Source organism: Oncorhynchus masou, chromosome 29 (assembly GCF_036934945.1).
Source record: "Oncorhynchus masou masou isolate Uvic2021 chromosome 29, UVic_Omas_1.1, whole genome shotgun sequence".
NCBI lineage: Eukaryota > Metazoa > Chordata > Actinopteri > Salmoniformes > Salmonidae > Oncorhynchus > Oncorhynchus masou.
This window is the reverse complement of record NC_088240.1, coordinates 77,504,304-77,527,031: the sequence shown is the minus strand read 5'-3', so window position 1 is coordinate 77,527,031 and position 22,728 is coordinate 77,504,304. Positions and strand designations below refer to the sequence as shown.

Here is a 22,728-nt window from a genome sequence, read left to right as displayed (position 1 = left end):
AAACAGATCTTTTATGAAAGTATTTCCCAAAGTTTATTTTTCATAGATTTAAGTAGATACAGATGATCTTGCATAGAGTCCAGTTATGATTAACATTTTCAGACATGATTCACACACACAAACACTTTCAAAAACGGCATAAAATACTTTAAGGGAGTGGAAGTCTCAAAAGATACTTATCGCTCTGCAAATTAAAACTTACATTTTTTTGTTTTAACAAACCATGTGTTTCACAAAGTCATAACGAGCAGACATAAGATCATTTCTCTGGGATCTTTAAGAGGATTAGCCAATCATTTCAAAATATTTAAGACACACACACACACGATAATAAAGTGCAATTACGCTGCAGATTTACCCAGCATGCAATGGGAACTGAAGGCCAGGGTCTTATGCAAGAATAGTTATTAGGAACCCAGCAGCTTCAACATTACATCTCAGTATCAATGTAAACGAGTTTGAACAAGGGTATAATGCCTTGTGCCAACGTCATGGAATGATATGCTACTGAGTGTGCATGTTGTGGTTAAAACAAACCCAAACCATTCTTAACTGACCAACCAAAAGTCAGAGATGATGACTCTTACTGTAAAATACTTTGCTACAGTGATGATATTTCCATTTGAGTCATTTAGCATACGCTCTTATCCAGAGTGATTTACAGGAGTAATTAGGGTTAAGCGCCTTGCTCATGCACAGACCGATTTTTGACCTAGTCAGCTCAGGTTTTCAAACCAGCGATCTTTCGGGTACTGGCCCAACACTCTTAACCACTAGGCTACCTGCTGCCCATATATGATTACCATGATGAGGAAACATGTTTCACAAAAAACACAAAACATTGTACAATAACCAATCTCACAGCAACGATTGTCAAATCACATTAAGGCACACAGAGGAGACTGGGTTAACCAGGTGAAAGGTTTAGTCAAGGGGATGAGGGTAGCAACTAAATAACAGAATGAGACAAGAAGGATTAAGCTGTGATGTCTTAATTTAATCCCAAGATTCTAGAACAAAAATCCAAATGGAACTCCTAGTGAATGAAGCCCATTAAAACATGGCTCCCATTTGTACTTCCTGGTCTCTTGTATGACATCTCTTTCTAATCCTTCCTTGTCTCATTCTAGACTGGATGTGGGTGTGGTCAAAGGGCGGCGCTGGGCAGGGAGGGGTGGGGCTCTGCCAGATGATCATGTGACTGCGGTCTGATCGCAGCGGGGCAGCTTCGGGCGCACCGTCATTCGCGTCGTCGCCTGGGAAAGGTAAGAGGGAGACAGAGTCAGTCAGACAACCACTAATGACAACCACATTATGTCCTCAACTCACCGATGCGGAAGTTGATGTAGCCCTCTCCTCCACTGAGAATGAGTTGAGAGATAGAGACGAGAGTTACAGCACCGCCTCCTATTGTAGAAGAGCTGGTCACACAGCCTGGGGAACACAGATATAGAATACTAATAACCATGTAATAACTGCATAGTAGCACAATATAAGTCTAATAACTATGTAATAACTACATAGTATCACAATATAATACTGTCTAATAACTATGCAATAACTGCATAGTATTTAATACTGTAGAACAGGGCTATTCAACTACATTCCTACTGGGGCCAGATGTAGAAAGGTTAATTTTAGGGGGGGGGGGGACATTTTCCACATGCAATTCATCTTCGGAAGAACCGTATAAAAAAAGCAACACACATGACCAATAAAGCAATTTTCTTCAAATTAAATGTTGCTAAAAGTAATTAGGAAAGAAGTGGAGGGCGCTCAACCAACGTGAGTGGATGCTCATCATTGAAAAGGAAGTCACAAAACTCGCTCATTATTTTAACTAGTAAAAGCTTCTTACACGTAATTAGGTAATTTTAAAATCTGAAAACTAAGCATCATAATAAAGAACACAAAGATATGTAAAATCAGGTGATGCCAAATTCCAGTCTGTGGGACGGAAGCTTTGAGTTCATTTCTCACAGTCATTAGGTGCATTTATTTGTTCCACTCCCTTCTAACAAGTCCTTGTGAGCATCAGAGAGGGAAACAGAAGGCACGTAGTGTTCCTGAGAGTCGTAGCTTTCAGGAATGGGGTCATAATATGTTGTAGCTTAAACCGTTCAAACACTAGAGACAAATTCATATGAAGAAAAAATAATCAACATGCCACATAGGCGCTAGAAACCACAAAACAAACACTAGAAACTACACTATAGACAACCACTATAGTGCTTGTCATTTTGACGTTGAACGTCGGCTTTTGGAGGGGATTTTTTTTGCAGATCATTGATTAATATTCAGAATTGATCAAAGGGCCGTGGGCCGCCAGTTGAATAGCCCCGCTGTAGAATAACTGCATTGTTACACAACAGTGAATGAATGAACAACGATAAGAGATTTTCACCAGGTGCAGCAATGATGAACTTGACAGCCTGGCGGTGTCCATGGTAACACAGTTGTGCTGCCGCCAAAGAGCAGTATGGTATAGAGGCAGACTCTGAACCTATGGAACGCAGAGAAGAAGACAATTGACATATGACCAGTGTAAGGGCATTATCTTTCAGGTGATTCTGTTGTTGACCTCTGGGGGCCAGAGGTCAGCACTCACTGAGAGACACAGGGATGGAGAAGATGGCGCCACTTCCTGTTCCCACCCACAGCCGGCCAGAGATGACGGTGAGGGAGGAGATCTGCAGCGGGGAGAGAGACAAGAAGGCAGGGCCTGGAGAAGAGAGACAGAGAGACCAACAGTCAGGAGCTTATCCATTCAAGCAGAGTGGGTTCAGGTTTTGGGTTGAGGAGGTAAGGATTGAAGCAAAATTGAAGAAAACGTATTCAAAGTTGTACATTAACTCATATGTGGGCCATTACATGCTCACATCAGCAATATAAAACATAAACAGATTCATGAACTGAGAATCCTGCTCCTACCCAGTGTTTTGGTGACCAGAGGGGTCAGATCCACATCCTGCAGGGGCCGGCCAGTGGACCAATCGAAAAGCCTGAGTGTAGGGTCGAGCCGACAGGACGTCCACACACCACTTCCTGCCGCACACAGGAAACGCACCTGCTGCTCACTGCGCTCCGAGACGGTTAAAGTTTGCTGAAAGAGAGGTGGGTAATATAGACAAAAAAATACAAAGTACAAACCATTCTGAATTCACAAACACACAATATTTTCAGGTTCATCAAACTCTTACCTCCACTTTTCTATTCTCGACATCGACCACATGAACCCGATTCCAATATCCTACCCATAAGTACGCACCCTTCGCCAGGCAACAGCGAATGGGCTGCAGTGGAGTTGATCCCAGAGGCAAAACCTCATGTGATTGGAGATCCCACCCATCTGTCAAATAGTGGCGATTAGTCATCATCAGTCTCTTACAAATCACAGGTTGTATGTGGTCATGGATAGATGGAATACAGTTTGTCAAATTGATGTCATTTCTTTGCATTTTAGCTAACCCTAACCCTCTTCTTAAACTTAACCTAATAATCCTAACCAGCTACGCTAATTCTCTTAACCTGTTGTGTAAGTTGTCCTAACCTGCTACGAAAGGTCCATTCTGACATTCAATGGTTCTGGCTAGAAGAGATACAGTTTATCTAAAACATAAAATGGTACCACTTCTTCCCTCCTTTCCTTCATATGCACTGATATGATCCTGACAGTAACCTGATATGATCCTGACAGTAACCTGACCTGATCCTGACAGTAACCTGACCCTGACAGTAACCTGACCTGACCCTGACAGTAACCTGACCTGATCCTGACAGTAACCTGACCTGATCCTGACAGTAACCTGACCTGATCCTGACAGTAACCTGACCTGACCCTGACAGTAACCTGACCTGACCCTGACAGTAACCTGATATGATCCTGACAGTAACCTGACCTGATCCTGACAGTAACCTGACCTGACAGTAACCTGACCTGATCCTGACAGTAACCTGATATGATCCTGACAGTAACCTGACCTGATCCTGACAGTAACCTGACCTGATCCTGACAGTAACCTGACCTGACCCTGACAGTAACCTGACCTGACCCTGACAGTAACCTGACCTGACCCTGACAGTAACCTGACCTGACCCTGACAGTAACCTGACCTGATCCTGACAGTAACCTGACCTGATCCTGACAGTAACCTGACCTGATCCTGACAGTAACCTGACCTGATCCTGACAGTAACCTGACCTGATCCTGACAGTAACCTGACCCTGACAGTAACCTGACCCTGACAGTAACCTGACCTGATCCTGACAGTAACCTGACCTGATCCTGACAGTAACCTGACCTGATCCTGACAGTAACCTGACCTGATCCTGACAGTAACCTGACCTGATCCTGACAGTAACCTGATATGATCCTGACAGTAACCTGACCTGATCCTGACAGTAACCTGACCTAATCCTGACAGTAACCTGACCTGATCCTGACAGTAACCTGACCTGATCCTGACAGTAACCTGACCTGATCCTGACAGTAACCTGACCCTGACAGTAACCTGACCCTGACAGTAACCTGACCTGATCCTGACAGTAACCTGACCTGATCCTGACAGTAACCTGACCTGATCCTGACAGTAACCTGACCCTGATCCTGACAGTAACCTGACCCTGATCCTGACAGTAACCTGACCTGATCCTGACAGTAACCTGACCTGATCCTGACAGTAACCTGACCCTGACCCTGACAGTAACCTGACCTGATCCTGACAGTAACCTGACCCTGATCCTGACAGTAACCTGACCTGATCCTGACAGTAACCTGACCTGATCCTGACAGTAACCTGACCCTGATCCTGACAGTAACCTGACCTGATCCTGACAGTAACCTGACCTGATCCTGACAGTAACCTGACCTGATCCTGACAGTAACCTGATCCTGACAGTAACCTGATCCTGATCCTGACAGTAACCTGACAGTAACCTGACCTGATCCTGACAGTAACCTGACCCTGATCCTGACAGTAACCTGACCTGATCCTGACAGTAACCTGACCTGATCCTGACAGTAACCTGACCTGATCCTGACAGTAACCTGACCTGATCCTGACAGTAACCTGACCTGATCCTGACAGTAACCTGACCTGATCCTGACAGTAACCTGACCTGATCCTGACAGTAACCTGACCTGATCCTGACAGTAACCTGACCCTGACAGTAACCTGACCTGATCCTGACAGTAACCTGACCTGATCCTGACAGTAACCTGACCCTGACAGTAACCTGACCTGATCCTGACAGTAACCTAACCTGATCCTGACAGTAACCTGACCTGATCCTGACAGTAACCTGACCTGATCCTGACAGTAACCTGACCTGATCCTGACAGTAACCTGACCTGATCCTGACAGTAACCTGACCTGATCCTGACAGTAACCTGACCTGATCCTGACAGTAACCTGACCTGACCCTGACAGTAACCTGACCTGATCCTGACAGTAACCTGACCTGACCCTGACAGTAACCTGACCCTGACAGTAACCTGACCTGATCCTGACAGTAACCTGACCTGATCCTGACAGTAACCTGACCTGATCCTGACAGTAACCTGACCTGATCCTGACAGTAACCTGACCCTGACAGTAACCTGACCCTGATCCTGACAGTAACCTGACCTGACCCTGACAGTAACCTGACCTGATCCTGACAGTAACCTGACCTGATCCTGACAGTAACCTGACCTGATCCTGACAGTAACCTGACCTGATCCTGACAGTAACCTGACCCTGATCCTGACAGTAACCTGACCTGATCCTGACAGTAACCTGACCCTGATCCTGACAGTAACCTGACCCGACCCTGACAGTAACCTGACCCGACCCTGACAGTAACCTGACCCGACCCTGACAGTAACCTGACCTGATCCTGACAGTAACCTGACCTGATCCTGACAGTAACCTGACCCGACCCTGACAGTAACCTGACCCGACCCTGACAGTAACCTGACCCGACCCTGACAGTAACCTGACCTGATCCTGACAGTAACCTGACCCTGATCCTGACAGTAACCTGACCCGACCCTGACAGTAACCTGACCTGACCCTGACAGTAACCTGACCCGACCCTGACAGTAACCTGACCCTGATCCTGACAGTAACCTGACCCTGATCCTGACAGTAACCTGACCTGATCCTGACAGTAACCTGACCCTGATCCTGACAGTAACCTGACCCTGATCCTGACAGTAACCTGACCTGATCCTGACAGTAACCTGACCTGATCCTGACAGTAACCTGACCTGATCCTGACAGTAACCTGACCTGACAGTAACCTGACCTGATCCTGACAGTAACCTGACCTGATCCTGACAGTAACCTGACCCTGATCCTCCTGACTGACCTGATCCTGACAGTAACCTGACCTGATCCTGACAGTAACCTGACCTGATCCTGACAGTAACCTGACCTGATCCTGACAGTAACCTGACCCCTGATGACCCTGATCCTGTAACCTGACAGTAACCTGACCCTGATCCTGACAGTAACCTGACCTGATCCTGACAGTAACCTGACCTGATCCTGACAGTAACCTAACCTGACCCTGACAGTAACCTGACCTGATCCTGACAGTAACCTAACCTGACCCTGACAGTAACCTGACCTGATCCTGACAGTAACCTGATCCTGACAGTAACCTGACCCTGACCCTGACAGTAACCTGACCTGATCCTGACAGTAACCTGACCTGATCCTGACAGTAACCTGACCTGATCCTGACAGTAACCTGACCTGATCCTGACAGTAACCTGACCTGATCCTGACAGTAACCTGACCCTGATAGTAACCTGATCCTGACAGTAACCTGACCTGATCCTGACAGTAACCTGACCCTGATCCTGACAGTAACCTGACCTGATCCTGACAGTAACCTGACCTGATCCTGACAGTAACCTGACCCTGATCCTGACAGTAACCTGACCCTGATCCTGACAGTAACCTGACCTGATCCTGACAGTAACCTGACCCTGATCCTGACAGTAACCTGACCCTGACCCTGACAGTAACCTGACCTGATCCTGACAGTAACCTGACCTGATCCTGACAGTAACCTGACCTGATCCTGACAGTAACCTGACCCTGACAGTAACCTGACCTGACCCTGACAGTAACCTGACCCTGATCCTGACAGTAACCTGACCCTGATAGTAACCTGACCTGATCCTGACAGTAACCTGACCTGATCCTGACAGTAACCTGACCTGATCCTGACAGTAACCTGACCTGATCCTGACAGTAACCTGACCCTGATCCTGACCTGATCCTGACAGTAGCCTGACCCTGATCCTGACAGTAACCTGACCCTGATAGTAACCTGACCTGATCCTGACAGTAACCTGACCTGATCCTGACAGTAACCTGACCTGATCCTGACAGTAACCTGACCTGATCCTGACAGTAACCTGACCCTGATCCTGACCTGACCCTGACAGTAGCCTGACCCTAATCCTGACAGTAACCTGACCTGATCCTGACAGTAACCTGACCCTGATCCTGACAGTAACCTGACCCTGATCCTGACAGTAACCTGACCCTGATCCTGACCTGATCCTGACAGTAGCCTGACCCTAATCCTGACAGTAACCTGACCTGATCCTGACAGTAACCTGACCTGATCCTGACAGTAACCTGACCTGATCCTGACAGTAACCTGACCTGATCCTGACAGTAACCTGACCTGATCCTGACAGTAACCTGACCTGATCCTGACAGTAACCTGACCTGATCCTGACAGTAACCTGACCTGATCCTGACAGTAACCTGACCCTGATAGTAACCTGACCCTGACAGTAACCTGACCTGATCCTGACAGTAACCTGACCTGATCCTGACATGAATCTGATCTGATCCTGACCTGATCCTGACAGTAACCTGACCTAATTCTGACAGTAACCTGACCCTGATAGTAACCTGATCCTGACAGTAACCTGACCTGATCCTGACAGTAACCTGACCTGATCCTGACAGTAACCTGACCTGATCCTGACAGTAACCTGACCTGATCCTGACAGTAACCTGACCCTGATCCTGACAGTAACCTGAGAGGGGGAATTACCTTGGTTGTGCGAGAAGAATGCCAGCGTCCCATTGGCTAATCCAGCAATGACTTGACCCTGTGAATACCTGAAAGGTTTAGAGTTGAAAGTAAACAAAGACAAAACATGCAATATTCAAACTGGTACACAATTATCCTTTCAGATCTAGTCATCCAAGTGTCCAACTGTAGGGGCTTGTGGTCTATATCGGACTGGGTACAGGAGTTCTCACGTGAGAGAGTGCACACCCTCAGACAGAGAGATAGACTGCAGACAGCGCCTCCTAGCTGTGGACGCGGAGTGGACCAATACACTGGGAATGAAGGAAGAAAGAGAAAAAGAGAGAGAGGGAGAATGAGCAACTCAATTGTTTAACGTATCATGGAACAGCATGGTTCTGATCTCCACACCTCACCTTCCTTCCTGAGTTCCAATCCACACAGTTCCTGAGGTCTCACCTGATGACACAGAAACAGAACACGGAGACGGTAAGCGGATAACAATGCTTTAAACACTGGCAATGCTAATGGAAATAACTAGTTGAGTGATGATTTGGAAATGATGGCGGCTATGGTTAACAAGTCTACAGAAATCTAAAATTGGTAAGCTGATCCTAGATCTGTGCCTAAGGTTACCTTATACCAGGAGAGTAATAGATAGCACTGACCAGTAGGGGGCACAGCACAGATGCATAGGGCGGGCGAGGTGGGTGGGAGGCTGAACTGATCCAGCACCGTATTGGACCGTGCAGGGTTGATCACTGTCACATCACTACTGGAGGCGGGACCAGAGACCACCCACACTGCACACTGACAGAGTGGATGGAAGAGAGAGGAGTGATGCCTACTATTGAGAGATGACAGATCAACCCCTAGCCCAGTGTTTCCCAAACTCAGTCCTGGAGACTCCAAGGGGTGCACGTTTTGGTTTTTGCCCTAGCACTGCACAGCGGATTCATATAATCAAAGCTTAGTGATGAGTTGATCATTTGAATCAGCTATGTGGTGCTAGGGCAAAAACCAAAACCCCTTGGAGTCCCCAGGACCGAGCTGGGGAAACACTGCCCTAACCCCTACCCACTAGGCATATGTGTAGAGACCTAAACGGTTTGGATGGGTGTAAACAGCATGCTAAACAACATGGTTCCATCTAGCCTGTCAGTGGACATGGAGCTACTACCATATTGATTCTACCTATCAAACCTCCCAGATCTACAAGAAGTGCCAGTTAGAGCCAGTTGGTCAATTTGACATTGAGAAAACCATTGGCATGACATGGTCTGAAAATGGTGGTTAGATGGTACTGCAAGTGGTAGCTAGTGTGACTAGAACTAGTAATTTGACGGTAATGACCACCTTACCGTTGTTTCGCCTGAGATCTCAGGTGTGACAGCAACAGCACAGTTTAGCTACAGAGAGAAAACACAAGTTATGGACTGTCTTCTGGGAAAAGACTGTCTGGGTTAAGAACCATAGCACTGACTTGACATGTTTCTGAATAGTATGGCCTACCTTGGCTGTAGAATCTCTCTGGTCCATCAGTCTGAGCTGAACTAGGACAGGCACATCTTTGGGCTCAGGGGTCGGCTCTGAGGAATCCTGCAATAATCCCACACAATATACTGTATGCACCAGATTAAGGTTTGTGTCTTCTTCCACAGTCTGTGTGAGTATTTTCACCTCTGAAATAAATATTGTGTTTACCTACAGTGCCTTCAGAAAGTATTCACACCCCTTGACTTTTTCCATATTTTGGATATGTTACTGCCTGAATTTAAATTGGATTCAATTGATAGTGCATGTGTCACTGATAAACACATAATACCCCATGTCACAGTGGAATTATACAAATAAATAAAAGCATTTAAAGCTGAAATGTCTTGAGTTAATATGTATTCAACCCCTTTGGTATGGAAAGCCTAAATAAGTTCAGGAGTAAAGGTGTTGCTTAACAAGTCACATAACTTGCATGGATTCACTCTGTGTGCATGCTGTTTTGAATGACCACTCCATCTCTGTACCCCACACACACAGTTATCTGGAAGGTCCCTCAGTAGGAGTTGTGAATTTTAAGCACCGATGCAACACAAAAAATCAGGCATAAAGCATCCCTCTGAGCATGGTGAAGTTATTAATTACACTTTGGGTGGTGTCTCAATACACCCAGTCACCACAAAGATACAGGCATACTTCCTAACTCAGTCGCCGGAGAAGAAGGAAACCGCTCAGGGGCCAATGGTGATTTTAAACATTTACTGGCTGTGATAGGAGAAAATTGAGGATGGATTAACAACATTGTAGTTACTCCACAATACTAACCTAAATGACAGAGAGAAATGAGGAAACCTGTACAGAATAAAAATAGTCCAAAACATGTATCCTGTTTGCTATAAGGCACTAAAGTAATACTGGAAACCATGTATCCTGTTTGCTATAAGGCACTAAAGTAATACTGGAAACCATGTATCCTGTTTGCTATAAGGAACTAAAGTAATACTGGAAACCATGTATCCTGTTTGCTATAAGGAACTAAAGTAATACTGGAAACCATGTATCCTGTTTGCTATAAGGCACTAAAGTAATACTGGAAACCATGTATCCTGTTTGCTATAAGGCACTAAAGTAATACTGGAAACCATGTATCCTGTTTGCTATAAGGAACTAAAGTAATACTGGAAACCATGTATCCTGTTTGCTATAAGGAACTAAAGTAATACTGGAAAACATGTATCCTGTTTGCTATAAGGAACTAAAGTAATACTGGAAACCATGTATCCTGTTTGCTATAAGGAACTAAAGTAATACTGGAAACCATGTATCCTGTTTGCTATAAGGAACTAAAGTAATACTGGAAACCATGTATCCTGTTTGCTATAAGGAACTAAAGTAATACTGGAAAACATGTATCCTGTTTGCTATAAGGAACTAAAGTAATACTGGAAACCATGTATCCTGTTTGCTATAAGGAACTAAAGTAATACTGGAAACCATGTATCCTGTTTGCTATAAGGAACTAAAGTAATACTGGAAACCATGTATCCTGTTTGCTATAAGGCACTAAAGTAATACTGGAAACCATGTATCCTGTTTGCTATAAGGAACTAAAGTAATACTGGAAAACAGGCGGCAAAGAAATTCATTTTTTTGTTCTGAATACAAAGCATTATGTTTGGGGAAAATCCAAAACAACACATAACTGAGTACCACTCTTCATATTTTCAAGCAGGGTGGTGGTTGCATCATATTATGGGTATGCTTGTCATCTGCAAGGACGAGGGAGTTTTTAAGGATAAAAACATTTATGTAATAGAGCTAAGCACAGACAAATATCCTAGAGGAAAACCTGGTGCAGTCTGCTTTCCAACAGACACTTGGAGACAAATTCACCTTTCAGCAGGACAATAACCTAAAACACAATAGCCTACATGACTTAAATAAGCCAAAACTTTAAAATGTCTGTCTAGGAATGATCAACAACCAACTTGACAGAGCTTGAAGAAGTTTCAAAAGAATAATAAATGGGCAAATATTGTACAATCGAGGTGTGCAAAACTAAAGACTTAGCCAAAAATACTATTTATAATCCCGCTGCCCAATGTGATTCTAACATCTATTGACTCAGGGGTTGAATATTTACGTAATCAAGATAGATTAGTGTTTTATTTTCCATAAATGTTTCAAATATGATAATTTCTCCCACGTTGACATTACAGATTATTGTTTGTAGATCGTTGACAAAAAATGTGTTACATCTATTTTAATCCCACTTTGTAACTCAACAAAATGTGGAAAAGTCCAGGGGTGTGAATACTTTCTGAAGGCACTGTATGATGTGTATGCATGTTCACCTGTGTGTGAGACAGCGGCATGCTCCAGCCATGAACCTGGCGTTTTCCCAGGGTTCCCCAGACATGGGAGCGGATGTCTCTGTACAGCTCCCTCCTCCTGACCCGCGGAGACAGGGCTGCAGCAGGGGAGGCACCACTGGGAGGAAGCGGGAAGAGGAAGAGGGGGCAGAGGGTGAGAGAGTGGTTTAAAAAGATGGACTGCTTTATGATAGTTACTAATGTAACCTATGGTAGTAGATGAGGTTAGTTCACTTCAAACCTTACAATGTAAAGCACTTTGAGAAGTTGGAAAGAGCTCCAAAGACATGTAATCCCATTATCATCATATCAACGTACACTGTCTGAGTCGTACTGACAGCCAATTGCCGTGGAGACCCCATTGGTGAGTGAGTGGGGGACGGGGACATCGGCAGGGTCAGTGCTAGAGCAGCAGACGGAACTAAGGGGTTCTTGTTCAGGCCAAACAAACGGTTGAATCTTGAATGGACAGAGAGATGGTTAATTTGACTGCAATTGACCAGAAGCTCTGCCCACCTCACAGGAATACAATAACTCTTACACATAACTTCCCCATAGGCACTCTGGTCATGTGCTTGGGCTATAGATTGTGTAGCCACAGGTAAATATGAACAGCTATTGAGCTAAATGTTGTGAAGTCAGGGGTCAGAGCCAGGCCCAGGACAAATATGTGTGGTTGTGTGCCTGTTAGCAGCTCAAGGTTTAAAGTGAAGAAAGTGGTTAACAGTATCTGTGAACTTCTTTACTGCAATAATTGCCAAATTAAAAAGTTGTATTTTCCTTCCTGATTCTTCACTCCCTCACTCTCACCTTCTCCACACACTAGTCCTCTCTCTCTCAGTGATCCTCTCTTCTTGGGTGGCCCTGAAAAGAAGGGATGACTGATGTGAGACTGAGAGACATTAGTTATTCCCTTCTCCCTTCTCTACAGGACTATGAAACCTCCTGTCAGTCTACTTATATGGGGGAGACAGGCAGGTATGGTTACCGAATGGTCTGACTGCGTCTCACAGCCTCCTGCAGCTCAAACAAACGCTCCTTATACTGGTTCTTCTCCATGACAACACGGGACATCTCCGAACGAGAGAACCGACGCAGCGATATGGGCAGAGAGGACTACGGGTAACAGATTAACATTCTAGTTAGAGTGTACATCAAGTCCATTAGAGAAAAAAAAAAGTTACAACAAATCTATTAGCAGAATATAAAGAGACAACACAAAGAAAGCCCTCTTACATCATCATCTGATTGATTTGCTTCCAGTTCTTTCCGAAGTCTACATAAAAGCAGAAACACAGGCAATCAATGAATCACACCACATGACCAAATATTGTTTGTATACCTTCGTCTCATTCTGCCAACCATCAACAACCTGACACTAGAGTTGTGTACCTCTTGGTTTCCTCCTCCATCTCCTTCATCCTTCCCTCCAATCGGGTGACAGTCTCCTGGCAGGAAGTCACCTCCACCTTAAGAGCTGACCTCTCATTGGTCAGCTCCTCCACACGAGAGATCAGTGCTTTCCGGGCCGCATTCACTAACTCACTGGGAGAGGTAGATAATGTAAGAGTGAGTGAGAGAGAAAATGAATGACAGAATGCAAAAGTGAGTAAATACAGTAAACAAAGGACCCGTTGTGCCCAGTTTTACTTCAGGCCCAGTGCACTCTGTCAACGTATCTAAATGAAACAGAGGCATAGTGAATGGTAAGCCCCCTACACACAGAGTTAGTCACACAGGACTAGACATAGTAGGGTAATAATAACGGTGGGATAAACGCGGGGACTTACTGGGTGTGTTTCAGTTCCTCATACTGAGAAAGAATCTCCTCAAACTGGTCGGTGCTGCCTGCACAGACAAGAAAAATCAAACAGTTCTCACCACAAATAGCATTAACCCATATCGTAACCCTAAGTCAACCCTTTACAGAACAACTAACTTTTTTTAATTGCTCACACCAGATCTCATGACATTGACACTTCAGTCCAGTCTAACTACTGCCTACTGCCCAGCACTGCCTAAGATACCCCCTCCATCGGCCTCAGCTCTTTCCCTCTAGCCTTCCTCTGGCTGTAAAATGAAGTTGTATGTGTTAAGAGAGCAAAGGGCATACATTTCATCTTATGTGAACAACCAGTGCAGTGTTTCACTGCAAACAGGGGGCGTAGGTGTGCCCTTGCCTAATGGCCGTACCTCTGACACTGGCCCCCTGGTCCACACTCTCTATGTATTCTTGACTCAGCTCGGACAGCTCTGAGAACACAGACTCAGTGTTCCTCAGCTCCCATTCCAGACTATCCATATCCTCCTCCTTCTCCTGCTTTGCTCCTTCCTCTTTTTTCTCCTCCTCCTCCTTCTCCTCCACCTCCTTAATTTCTTCCCCCATGCTGGTCTTGTCTCTGATTGGCTCTTTGACGTCTGCTCGGACCGGGGTGCTAGGGAACATGGGTAACAGAGAAAAGGTTGGGGGCGGTAGGTGTCAGTGTGTCCAACAGTAAAGTGTGTGTTAGGGAGATGTCCCATCAAGAGTCTTTCTGAACCATGACAGACCTGTGAAGGGAAGTAGTCTGATTTACAGTTAACCTGTTGAAACTCTAGGGGCGCAATTTCATTTTTGGATGAAAAACGTTCCCGTTTTAAACAAGATATTTTGTCACAAAAAGATGCTCGACTATGCATATAATTGCTACGATTCGAAAGAAAACACTCTGACGTGTCCAGAAATACAAAGATATTTTCTATGCGTGCCCTAGAACGTGAGCTTCAGGCAAAACCAAGATGAGACGGCATCCAGGAAATGAACAGGATTTTTGAGGCTCTGTTTTCCCTTGTCTCCTTATATGGCTGTGAATGCGAGAGGAATGAGAATGCCCTTTCTGTCGTTTCCCCAAGGTGTCTGCAGCATTGTGACGTATTTGTAGGCAGATCATTGGAAGATTGACCATAAGAGACCACATTTACCACGTGTCCGCCCGGTGTCCTGCGCCGAAATTGGTGCGCAAAAGTCACCTGCCACTATTTTTCCAAGGAATACAGAGAGTAAAGCAAGCTTCCACGAACTGCATGTCAATGAAGAGATATGTGAAAAAACACCTTGAGGACTGATTCCAAACAACGTTTGCCATGTTTCGGTCGATATTATGTAGTTAATCCGGAAAAAGTTTTACGTTGTAGGTGACTGAATTTTCGGTTCGTTTCGGTAGCCAGACGCAATGTGGAAAACGGAACGATTTCTCCTACACACAGACGCTTTCAGGAAACACTGCGCATTTGGTATGTAACTGAGAGTCTCCTCATTGAAAACATCAGAAGCTCTTCAAAGGTAAATGATTTTATTTATTTGGTTATCTGGTTTTTGTGAAAATGTTGCGTGCTACATGTTATTCAAAATGCATTGCTAGCTTTGCATACTCTTACACAAATTAGTCAATTTCTATGGTTCAAAAGCATATTTTGAAAATCTGAGATGACAGTGTTGTTAAGAAAAGGCTAAGCTTGACAGTAGGCGCATTATTTTCATTTTATTTGCGATTTTCAGAAATCGTTAACGTTACATTATGCTAATGAGCTTCAGGCTATAACTGTATACAGGTTTTTTTCATAGCCAAACGTGAACAAAACGGAGCGATTTGTCCTACACAAATAATATTTTTTTGAAAAACTGCACATTTGCTATGTAACTGAGAGTCTCCTCATTGAAAACATCCGAAGCTCTTCAAAGTTAAATGATTTTATTTATTTGGTTATCTGGTTTTTGTGAAAATGTTGCGTGCTAAATGCTACTCAAAATGCTAAGCTAGCTTAGCATACTCTTACACAAATTAGTGAATTGCTATGGTTCAAAAGCATATTTTGAAAATCTGAGATGACAGTGTTGTTAAGAAAAGGCTAAGCTTGAGAGTAGGCGCATTATTTTCATTTTATTTGCGATTTTCAGAAATTGTTAACGTTGCGTTATGCTAATGAGCCTGAGGCTTTAGTCACGATCCCGGATCCGGGATGGGGAGTTTCAAGAAGTTAACTAGTTGTGGCTGAGTTGGTTTATTGTTATGAATGTTTAAAAGAAAAGCTTTCATGGTAATGAAATAAAGTCAGTCCAGTTCATCTTGCACTGTAAGTGCACACATACAGGACATACCTGGCATTCATAAGGCCATGAAACTTCGCCAGCTCAGGGGTGGAGCTTATGATGTCATTGATGAAGGAAGCATCTCTGTCTGGCTTTACGACAATGTCAATCACCCTATCGTCCTTGGTTACCGGTTCTTCCAACAGGACAGAACAAGGAGGTGTTTCTGGCCTTTGATCAGTTAGCTGGAAAAGGAAAGGAGTCAGTAAGGACAACTTCCGTAGAAAAATACTACTGCTACAAGACAGTACAGAGGTTATCAAATCTAGAGAACGTACCTCCTGCCCGCTAACACAGGATTCTGACAGGCCGTGGGTAGATTGTGAATTCTTGGAGCGCACATGGTTACTAAAGACAGACAGAGCCCATTGTGACATCATAATGCAGTGAAAATCAGAAACCATCAAATGAATGAACCACAGTGAAAGAGATATCTTTAGAATGGAAAGACTGCATACCGTTCCATGTTGTTGTAGTCATATTAACTGAATTGAGTGGTGGCTAACCTTAGTGGAGATCCCTCTCTCTCTAGATCCCTTTTCCTCTCCAGCAGATCCTTATAACTGAGCACCAACTGAGAGAGAGTGAAAGAATGTGAAAATGGAGATAGAAAAAGAAGGACAAAAGGGAAGGACAGCGGGGATAATAGAATACATTTCCACAATGATGGACAGCAGCTGTTACTAATAGAAGGGTACACAGACGTTGAGTCCCAAACAGCCTCGTCAGTCTAAACATGCCGTCGTCTGACCTTGTTGTGAGTGTGCTTCAGTGTGTTCAACTCTCTGCCCAGTCCAGCCCTCTGCTCCTCCAAGGCCACCACTGTCACAGAAACAACACACAGTAGCAATTAGCATCACATACAGTACAGTGTGTCTCAATCACCAGGGTCCCAGTCTGATTCTGCCGTAGCCTACTTGCCGTGGTCTTATCAAACATCCTCAGTTTGTAACACAAAGGATGGGAATGAAGGATGTGAATGTAAAATAATCTACACGGACATGAAGAGGGTGAGCATAAAGAGAGAGAGATTGTTACAACACTGTACATAGTGATAATAGAACATTTCAAATGTCTTTATTCTTTTGAAACTTCTGTGAGTGTACTGTTTACTGCTCATTTCTGATTGTTCACTTCACTTTTGTTAATTATCCATTTCGCTTGCTTTGGCAATGTTAACATATGTTTCCCATGCCAATAAAGCCCTTTGAATTGAAATTGAGAGATAAAGGGGGAGATAGAGGAAGCGATGGACACCCAGACCCAGTCAGACACTCACATTGGTCAGCCTGCTCTCTGGCCTTCTTCTCCAGTTCTTTTTCCCTCCTCTCTCTCTCCTTCTCTCTTCCCCTCATCGTCCTCCGCTCCTGCTCAATCTGGTCATCCAACTCCAGATACCGCTAAAGGCAAAAAACAAACATGTATTAAAATTCATTAAACTATATGAAACTTTTTATTTATGAATTTTAATCAACACCCTGAATTGACTGAGTTGAAAAAGAATAGAACCCAAACCCTGACCCCATATCACATTTGCATTAAAAAAAAATGATATACCATAAGCACTTCTATCCCCTCTCACCTCCTGGCTCTCTCTCCTCAGTAGTTTCTCACTCTGGTATCTCTCCAACAGCTCATCTCGCTCTCCTTTCTCTCTCTCAGCCTCGTCCTCCCTCTCTCTGAGCTGGGCTCTGCAGCTGGCCAGACCCTCCAGGACCCATACTAGGATGGGCACCAGGGACTCCACAACCCCTACGCCATGGGTCTCGATCACTGTCTGTAGCAGGGAAAGAGGGATGGGGGGTAGCATCAGATAGGTGTGGGTGGTGATGGAGAAGAGACAGAGGAATGAAAAGCCAGCTAGGAGATAGAGAGACAGGAAAGGTGCGATAGGACAGAAAGCAGTTGAGTGGTGGATGTGATGTGTGTTTACCTGTAGTTCAGAGTACAGTTTCCCGGCCTCTTCACTCACAATGTCAGGGTCCAGATCCAGCTCCCCAGAGCCACACAGGATACTCTCTCCACACTCCATCCCTCTCTATCTATAAGTTAATGGGTCTCAGCTGATATGAGTATATGAACTGTGTGTTTGTCAATACACTTCTTCCTCATATATAAATACCTACCCACCTAGTTTATCTAGACCTCTCACACTCATGTCTACTCCCATTTCATCCATCTCTCCACTGTACATGGTCCTTCCTCCATTTCTACAGTAAATGACTTCCCTATTCCCCTTCCTCTGCTCGAGCTGTAGATGAAGCTGATGTCAGGGGGGGGTTGGTGCCCATTCTGAAAGAGAGAGAAAAAAACAGAATCATAATCATTTCTACAATGTCAGTGGAAATGTTAGTTTTTTTTCATTTGAGAAAATATAGGCTTGCAGGTACATACTACATGACTATTTTTAGAAGTAAAACCCCCTTTACAACAATCAAACCACCATCATCTGTTTCTCTTTCTGTTCTGTTTCCTGTCTCTCACTGTGAGGGCTAGAATGTGAACTCTAAACATAGAAGTGCTACAGTGTGTATCGAGTTAGTTACTTTATTCACACTAGGAGTCTTGTCTACGTTTACATGTCTGTTGCTCTCTCCAATAACAGGTTGTGCCTTTAGACAAGTGGCCTGGCAGTATACACAATTGGAATGACTTAACATTTAGCATTACTAAGCAAAATGACTCCATGCACGGGTAGTAAGCCTAATCCTTTTAATTCTCACACACGACTTTGTGTGTTTCCCACTCTGATTTGCCCTAGCAGGCACACCTGTCCTCCTCACAGATCCCTCCTCCTGCCACCACCAGGCTCCTAACTGGGGATGAAAACATCCGACAGTACCCACTACCCTGGTCTAGGCCTCACACCACCAGGCTCCTAACTGGGGATGAAAACATCCGACAGTACCCACTACCCTGGTCTAGGCCTCACACCACCAGGCTCCTAACTGGGGATGAAAACATCCGACAGTACCCACTACCCTGGTCTAGGCCTCACACCACCAGGCTCCTAACTGGGGATGAAAACATCCGACAGTACCCACTACCCTGGTCTAGGCCTCACACCACCAGGCTCCTAACTGGGGATGAAAACATCCGACAGTACCCACTACCCTGGTCTAGGCCTCACACCACCAGGCTCCTAACTGGGGATGAAAACATCCGACAGTACCCACTACCCTGGTCTAGGCCTCACACCACCAGGCTCCTAACTGGGGATGAAAACATCCGACAGTACCCACTACCCTGGTCTAGGCCTCACACCTACAGGCAGTGGATCCCAAGTAACCGAGACCAATGTGTATGGCAAGCCCTGTCCCTGGATACGTATATCATTGATGAGGTTTCATTCTTGTTCGTACTTATTTTACAGTGGTGATTCTAAAGTGGTGATTCTCTGATCCACCTCTACTCAGACAACACCATATACTTCTGGCCCCTCTTTGGACACTGTGTTAACAAACCTCCAGACGAGCTTCAATGCCATACAACTCTCCTTTCGTGGCCTCCAACTGCTCTTAAATGCAAGTAAAACTAAATGTATGCTCTTCAACCGATCTCTGCCCACATTCTGACTTAGAATATGTGGACAACTACAAATACTTAGGTGTCTGGTTAGACTGTAAACTCTCCTTCCAGACTCACATTAAGCAACTCCAATCCAAAATTAAATCTAGAATCGGCTTCCTATTTCGCAACAAAGCCTCCTTTACTCATGCTGCCAAACATACCCTCGTAAAACTGACTATTCTACCGATCCTCGACTTCAGCGATGTAATTTACAAAATAGCCCCCAACACTCTACTCAGCAAATTGGATGCAGTCTATCACAGTGCCATCCGTTTTGTCACCAAAGCCCCATATACTACCCACCACTGCGACCTGTATACTCTCGTTGGCTGGCCCTCGCTTCATATTCGTAGCCAAACCCACTGACTCCAGGTTATCTATAAGTCATTGCTCGGTAAAGTCCCGCCTTGTCTCTGCACACTGGTCACCATAGCAGCACCCACCCGTAGCATGCGTTCCAGCAGGTATATTTCACTGGTCACCTCCAAAGCCAATTCCTCGTTCGGCCACCTTTCCTTACAGTTCTCTGCTGCCACTGACTGGAACGAATTGCAAAAATCACTGAAGCTGGAGACTCATATCTCCCTCACTAACTGTAAGCACCAGCTGTCAGAGCAGCTCACAGATCACTGGACCTGTACATCTGTAAATAGCCCACCCAACTACCTCATCCCCATAATGTTATTTATTTTGCTCCTTTGCACCCTAGTATCTCTACTTGCACACTCATTTTGTGCACATCTATCACTCCAGTGTTTAATTGCTAAATTGTAATTATTTTGCCACTATGGCCTATTTTTTGCCTTACCTCCCTTATCCTACCTCATTTGCACACATTGTATATATACTTGATCTATTGTATTATTGACTGTATGTTTGTTTATTCCATGAGTAACTCGGTGTTGTTTGTGTAGCACTGCTTTGCTTTATCTTGGCCAGGTCGCAGTTGTAAATGAGAACTTGTTCTCAACTATCCTACCTGGTTAAATAACGATGAAATAAAATAAAAACATAAAAAATAAAGAAACTGTCAGATTATTAGGCAGTCTGTCCTCCAAGACGATTCAGACTGTACAAACATTTACCACCTGTTGCTGAATATGTCGTGCGTATTGCTGTGTACTGTAGTACTACACACACACACACACACACACACACACACACACACACACACACACACACACACACACACACACACACACACACACACACACACACACACACACACACACACACACACACACACACACACACACACACACACACACACACACACACACACACACACACACACACACGATATTGAATGACAGAAACAGACGGACGTCCAAAGAATAATCGACGATGCAGCCTAAGCAGTAAACACCAACTCGATCTAGCCGGTCTGAAGTGCAATAACATGATGGCGTTTGCGGTATAAATAAACCATTGACTGACAACAGTCACCTTATAGATTTTACGAGATCACCTTCATTTCACTTGGCCATCTGTTCAGCCTACTGTAGTTCGGGAGAACTGAACCAAAACGTTCACTCTGTCTTTTTATATGTTAACTCACCTTTGAGTCTCTTTAGTTCCCAAAACTTGTATATAATTTGTTGAAACGGGTAATATTCCAGTCGTTTACTTTGAAGAACATATCAATTACTCCTACAGCGAGTTTGAAGAAGGGGATGTGGTTTAATTTAGACTCAGTTGACCGAATTCCTATTCTGGCCTATCGGAGTGATAGGCTATTCTCAGTGTCCAACGGCCGTGTAAAAGAGGCGGGACATGGCTGGTCTTGTGAGTAAAAACAAGTTCCTAACTTGAACAATGACACGTGATGAGGTGAACGTTGAAGGGTTGTCAGGTGACCTTCTTTAATACCTGTCTAAACGTTTCACGTAATATGACCTTTCACTCCTTTTTTCACTGACTGTTTTTCCCAGCGGTTAATCAAGTACAGTATAACTATGTGAACAACTGAACACTGCAAAGACCAGCAGATGTTTGCAAAACGTGGCCAGGTATCCAATTTCCTCTACGCAGTCATTCCATAGGCTACTGTATATTAACCAGATCCAGTTGTTGTTTTTTACAGAAAATCGTGCTGACTATGCGCTGAAATTGCAGGAACGGTTTCCTTTTTGCGTACCATGAGTGACTACTGTAATAACAAATGGTTTGGGGAAGTGAAGGAAATGTGTCAGTACTCTTAGGCAATTCATAAGCCTCCGCATGAACTAAAGAAAATGAAACTAGTTTTGAGTATTGCTAGCAAGGGCGTGAAGAATGAGTACAGTACATTCTCCAGCAGAGGGAGGCAAACACACATCTGTCTTTGTTTCTTGTCTGTCTTTCTCTCTCTTTATCTGTATGTCCACTGACTACAAAACATTAGGAACATCTTCCTACTATTGAGTTGCACCCCCTTTTGCCCTCAGATCAGCCTCAATTGATCGGGGAATGGACTCTAAAATGTTGAAAGCATTCCACATAGATGCTGGCCCATGTTGACTCCAATGCTTCCCACATTTGTGTTAAGTTGGCTGGGTGACCTTTGGGTGGTGGACCGTGCTTGATACACACAGGAAACGGTTGAGCATTGCAATTCTTGACACACTCAAACCAGTGCGCGTGGCACCTACTACCATACCCCATTCAAAGGCACTTCAATCTTTTTTTTCTTGCCCATTTACCCTCTGAATGGCATGCATGCACAATCCAGTCAGTCTAGATGAAGGGGAGGAGACAGGTTATAGAAGGATTTTTAAGCCTTGAGACATGAAGTGGATTTAACTGGTGACATCAATAAGGGGTCATAGGTTTCACCTGGATTCACCTGGTCAGTCTATGTCATGAAAGAGCTCACTCAGTGTTTTGTACTCTCAGTAGCAAGGAAAAGTATGTGAACCCTTTGGAATTACCTGGACTTCTGCATAAATTGGTCATAAAATTTGACATGATCTTCATCTAAGTCACAACAATACACAAACACAGTCTGCTTAAACTAATAACACACAAACAATTATACGTTTTCATGTCTTTATTGAACACACCGCATCAACATTCACAGTGCAGGGTGGGAAAGTATGTGATCCCTTGGATTTAATAAATGGTTGATCCTCTTTGGCAGCA

The 22,728-nt window shown here is 44.4% G+C and overlaps 2 protein-coding genes across 2 annotated transcripts; both read right to left on the bottom strand.

Annotated features, from left to right (window-relative positions):
• Window positions 1-9: 9 nt before the first annotated feature.
• LOC135520634 (C-Jun-amino-terminal kinase-interacting protein 4-like) lies at window positions 10-21,355 on the bottom strand. Its single transcript, XM_064946329.1, has 29 exons — window positions 21,167-21,355; window positions 18,169-18,330; window positions 17,972-18,080; window positions 17,621-17,815; window positions 17,318-17,438; window positions 16,790-16,860; window positions 16,545-16,612; window positions 16,317-16,386; window positions 16,048-16,223; window positions 14,103-14,344; window positions 13,700-13,757; window positions 13,302-13,454; window positions 13,146-13,185; window positions 12,898-13,025; window positions 12,720-12,773; window positions 12,228-12,368; window positions 11,892-12,027; window positions 9,556-9,642; window positions 9,405-9,452; window positions 8,712-8,853; window positions 8,460-8,502; window positions 8,277-8,357; window positions 8,065-8,132; window positions 3,201-3,349; window positions 2,932-3,103; window positions 2,609-2,722; window positions 2,405-2,503; window positions 1,330-1,434; window positions 10-1,256 (listed from the first exon to the last, which is right to left on the bottom strand). Exons 3-29 carry the CDS (start codon window positions 18,068-18,070, stop codon window positions 1,054-1,056), a joined length of 3,063 nt encoding a protein of 1,020 aa, XP_064802401.1. The 5' UTR covers window positions 18,071-18,080; window positions 18,169-18,330; window positions 21,167-21,355; the 3' UTR covers window positions 10-1,053.
• On the bottom strand, window positions 3,358-7,843 carry LOC135521255 (hornerin-like). The gene is made up of 3 exons (XM_064947178.1): window positions 7,831-7,843; window positions 5,645-5,888; window positions 3,358-5,599 (listed from the first exon to the last, which is right to left on the bottom strand). The coding sequence occupies exons 1-3, from the start codon at window positions 7,841-7,843 to the stop codon at window positions 3,649-3,651; spliced, it is 2,208 nt and encodes a 735-aa protein (XP_064803250.1). The 3' UTR covers window positions 3,358-3,648.
• Window positions 21,356-22,728: the final 1,373 nt, after the last annotated feature.

What these genes read in the sequence shown, in the direction of transcription:
- LOC135520634 (XM_064946329.1), bottom strand. Translation starts at nt 18,070, where the DNA reads ATGGAGTGTGGAGAGAGTATCCTGTGTGGCTCTGGGGAGCTGGATCTG. An exon ending in AGATCTCAGGCGAAACAACG is followed by an intron (nt 8,854 to 9,404) that starts GTAAGGTGGTCA and finishes CCACTCTGTCAG; the next exon opens with TGTGCAGTGTGGGTGGTCTC. An exon ending in GTTCATCATTGCTGCACCTG is followed by an intron (nt 1,435 to 2,404) that starts GTGAAAATCTCT and finishes TGTGTTCCCCAG; the next exon opens with GCTGTGTGACCAGCTCTTCT.
- LOC135521255 (XM_064947178.1), bottom strand. An exon ending in TACTGTCAGGATCAGGTCAG is followed by an intron (nt 5,600 to 5,644) that starts GTTACTGTCAGG and finishes GATCAGGGTCAG; the next exon opens with GTTACTGTCAGGGTCAGGTT.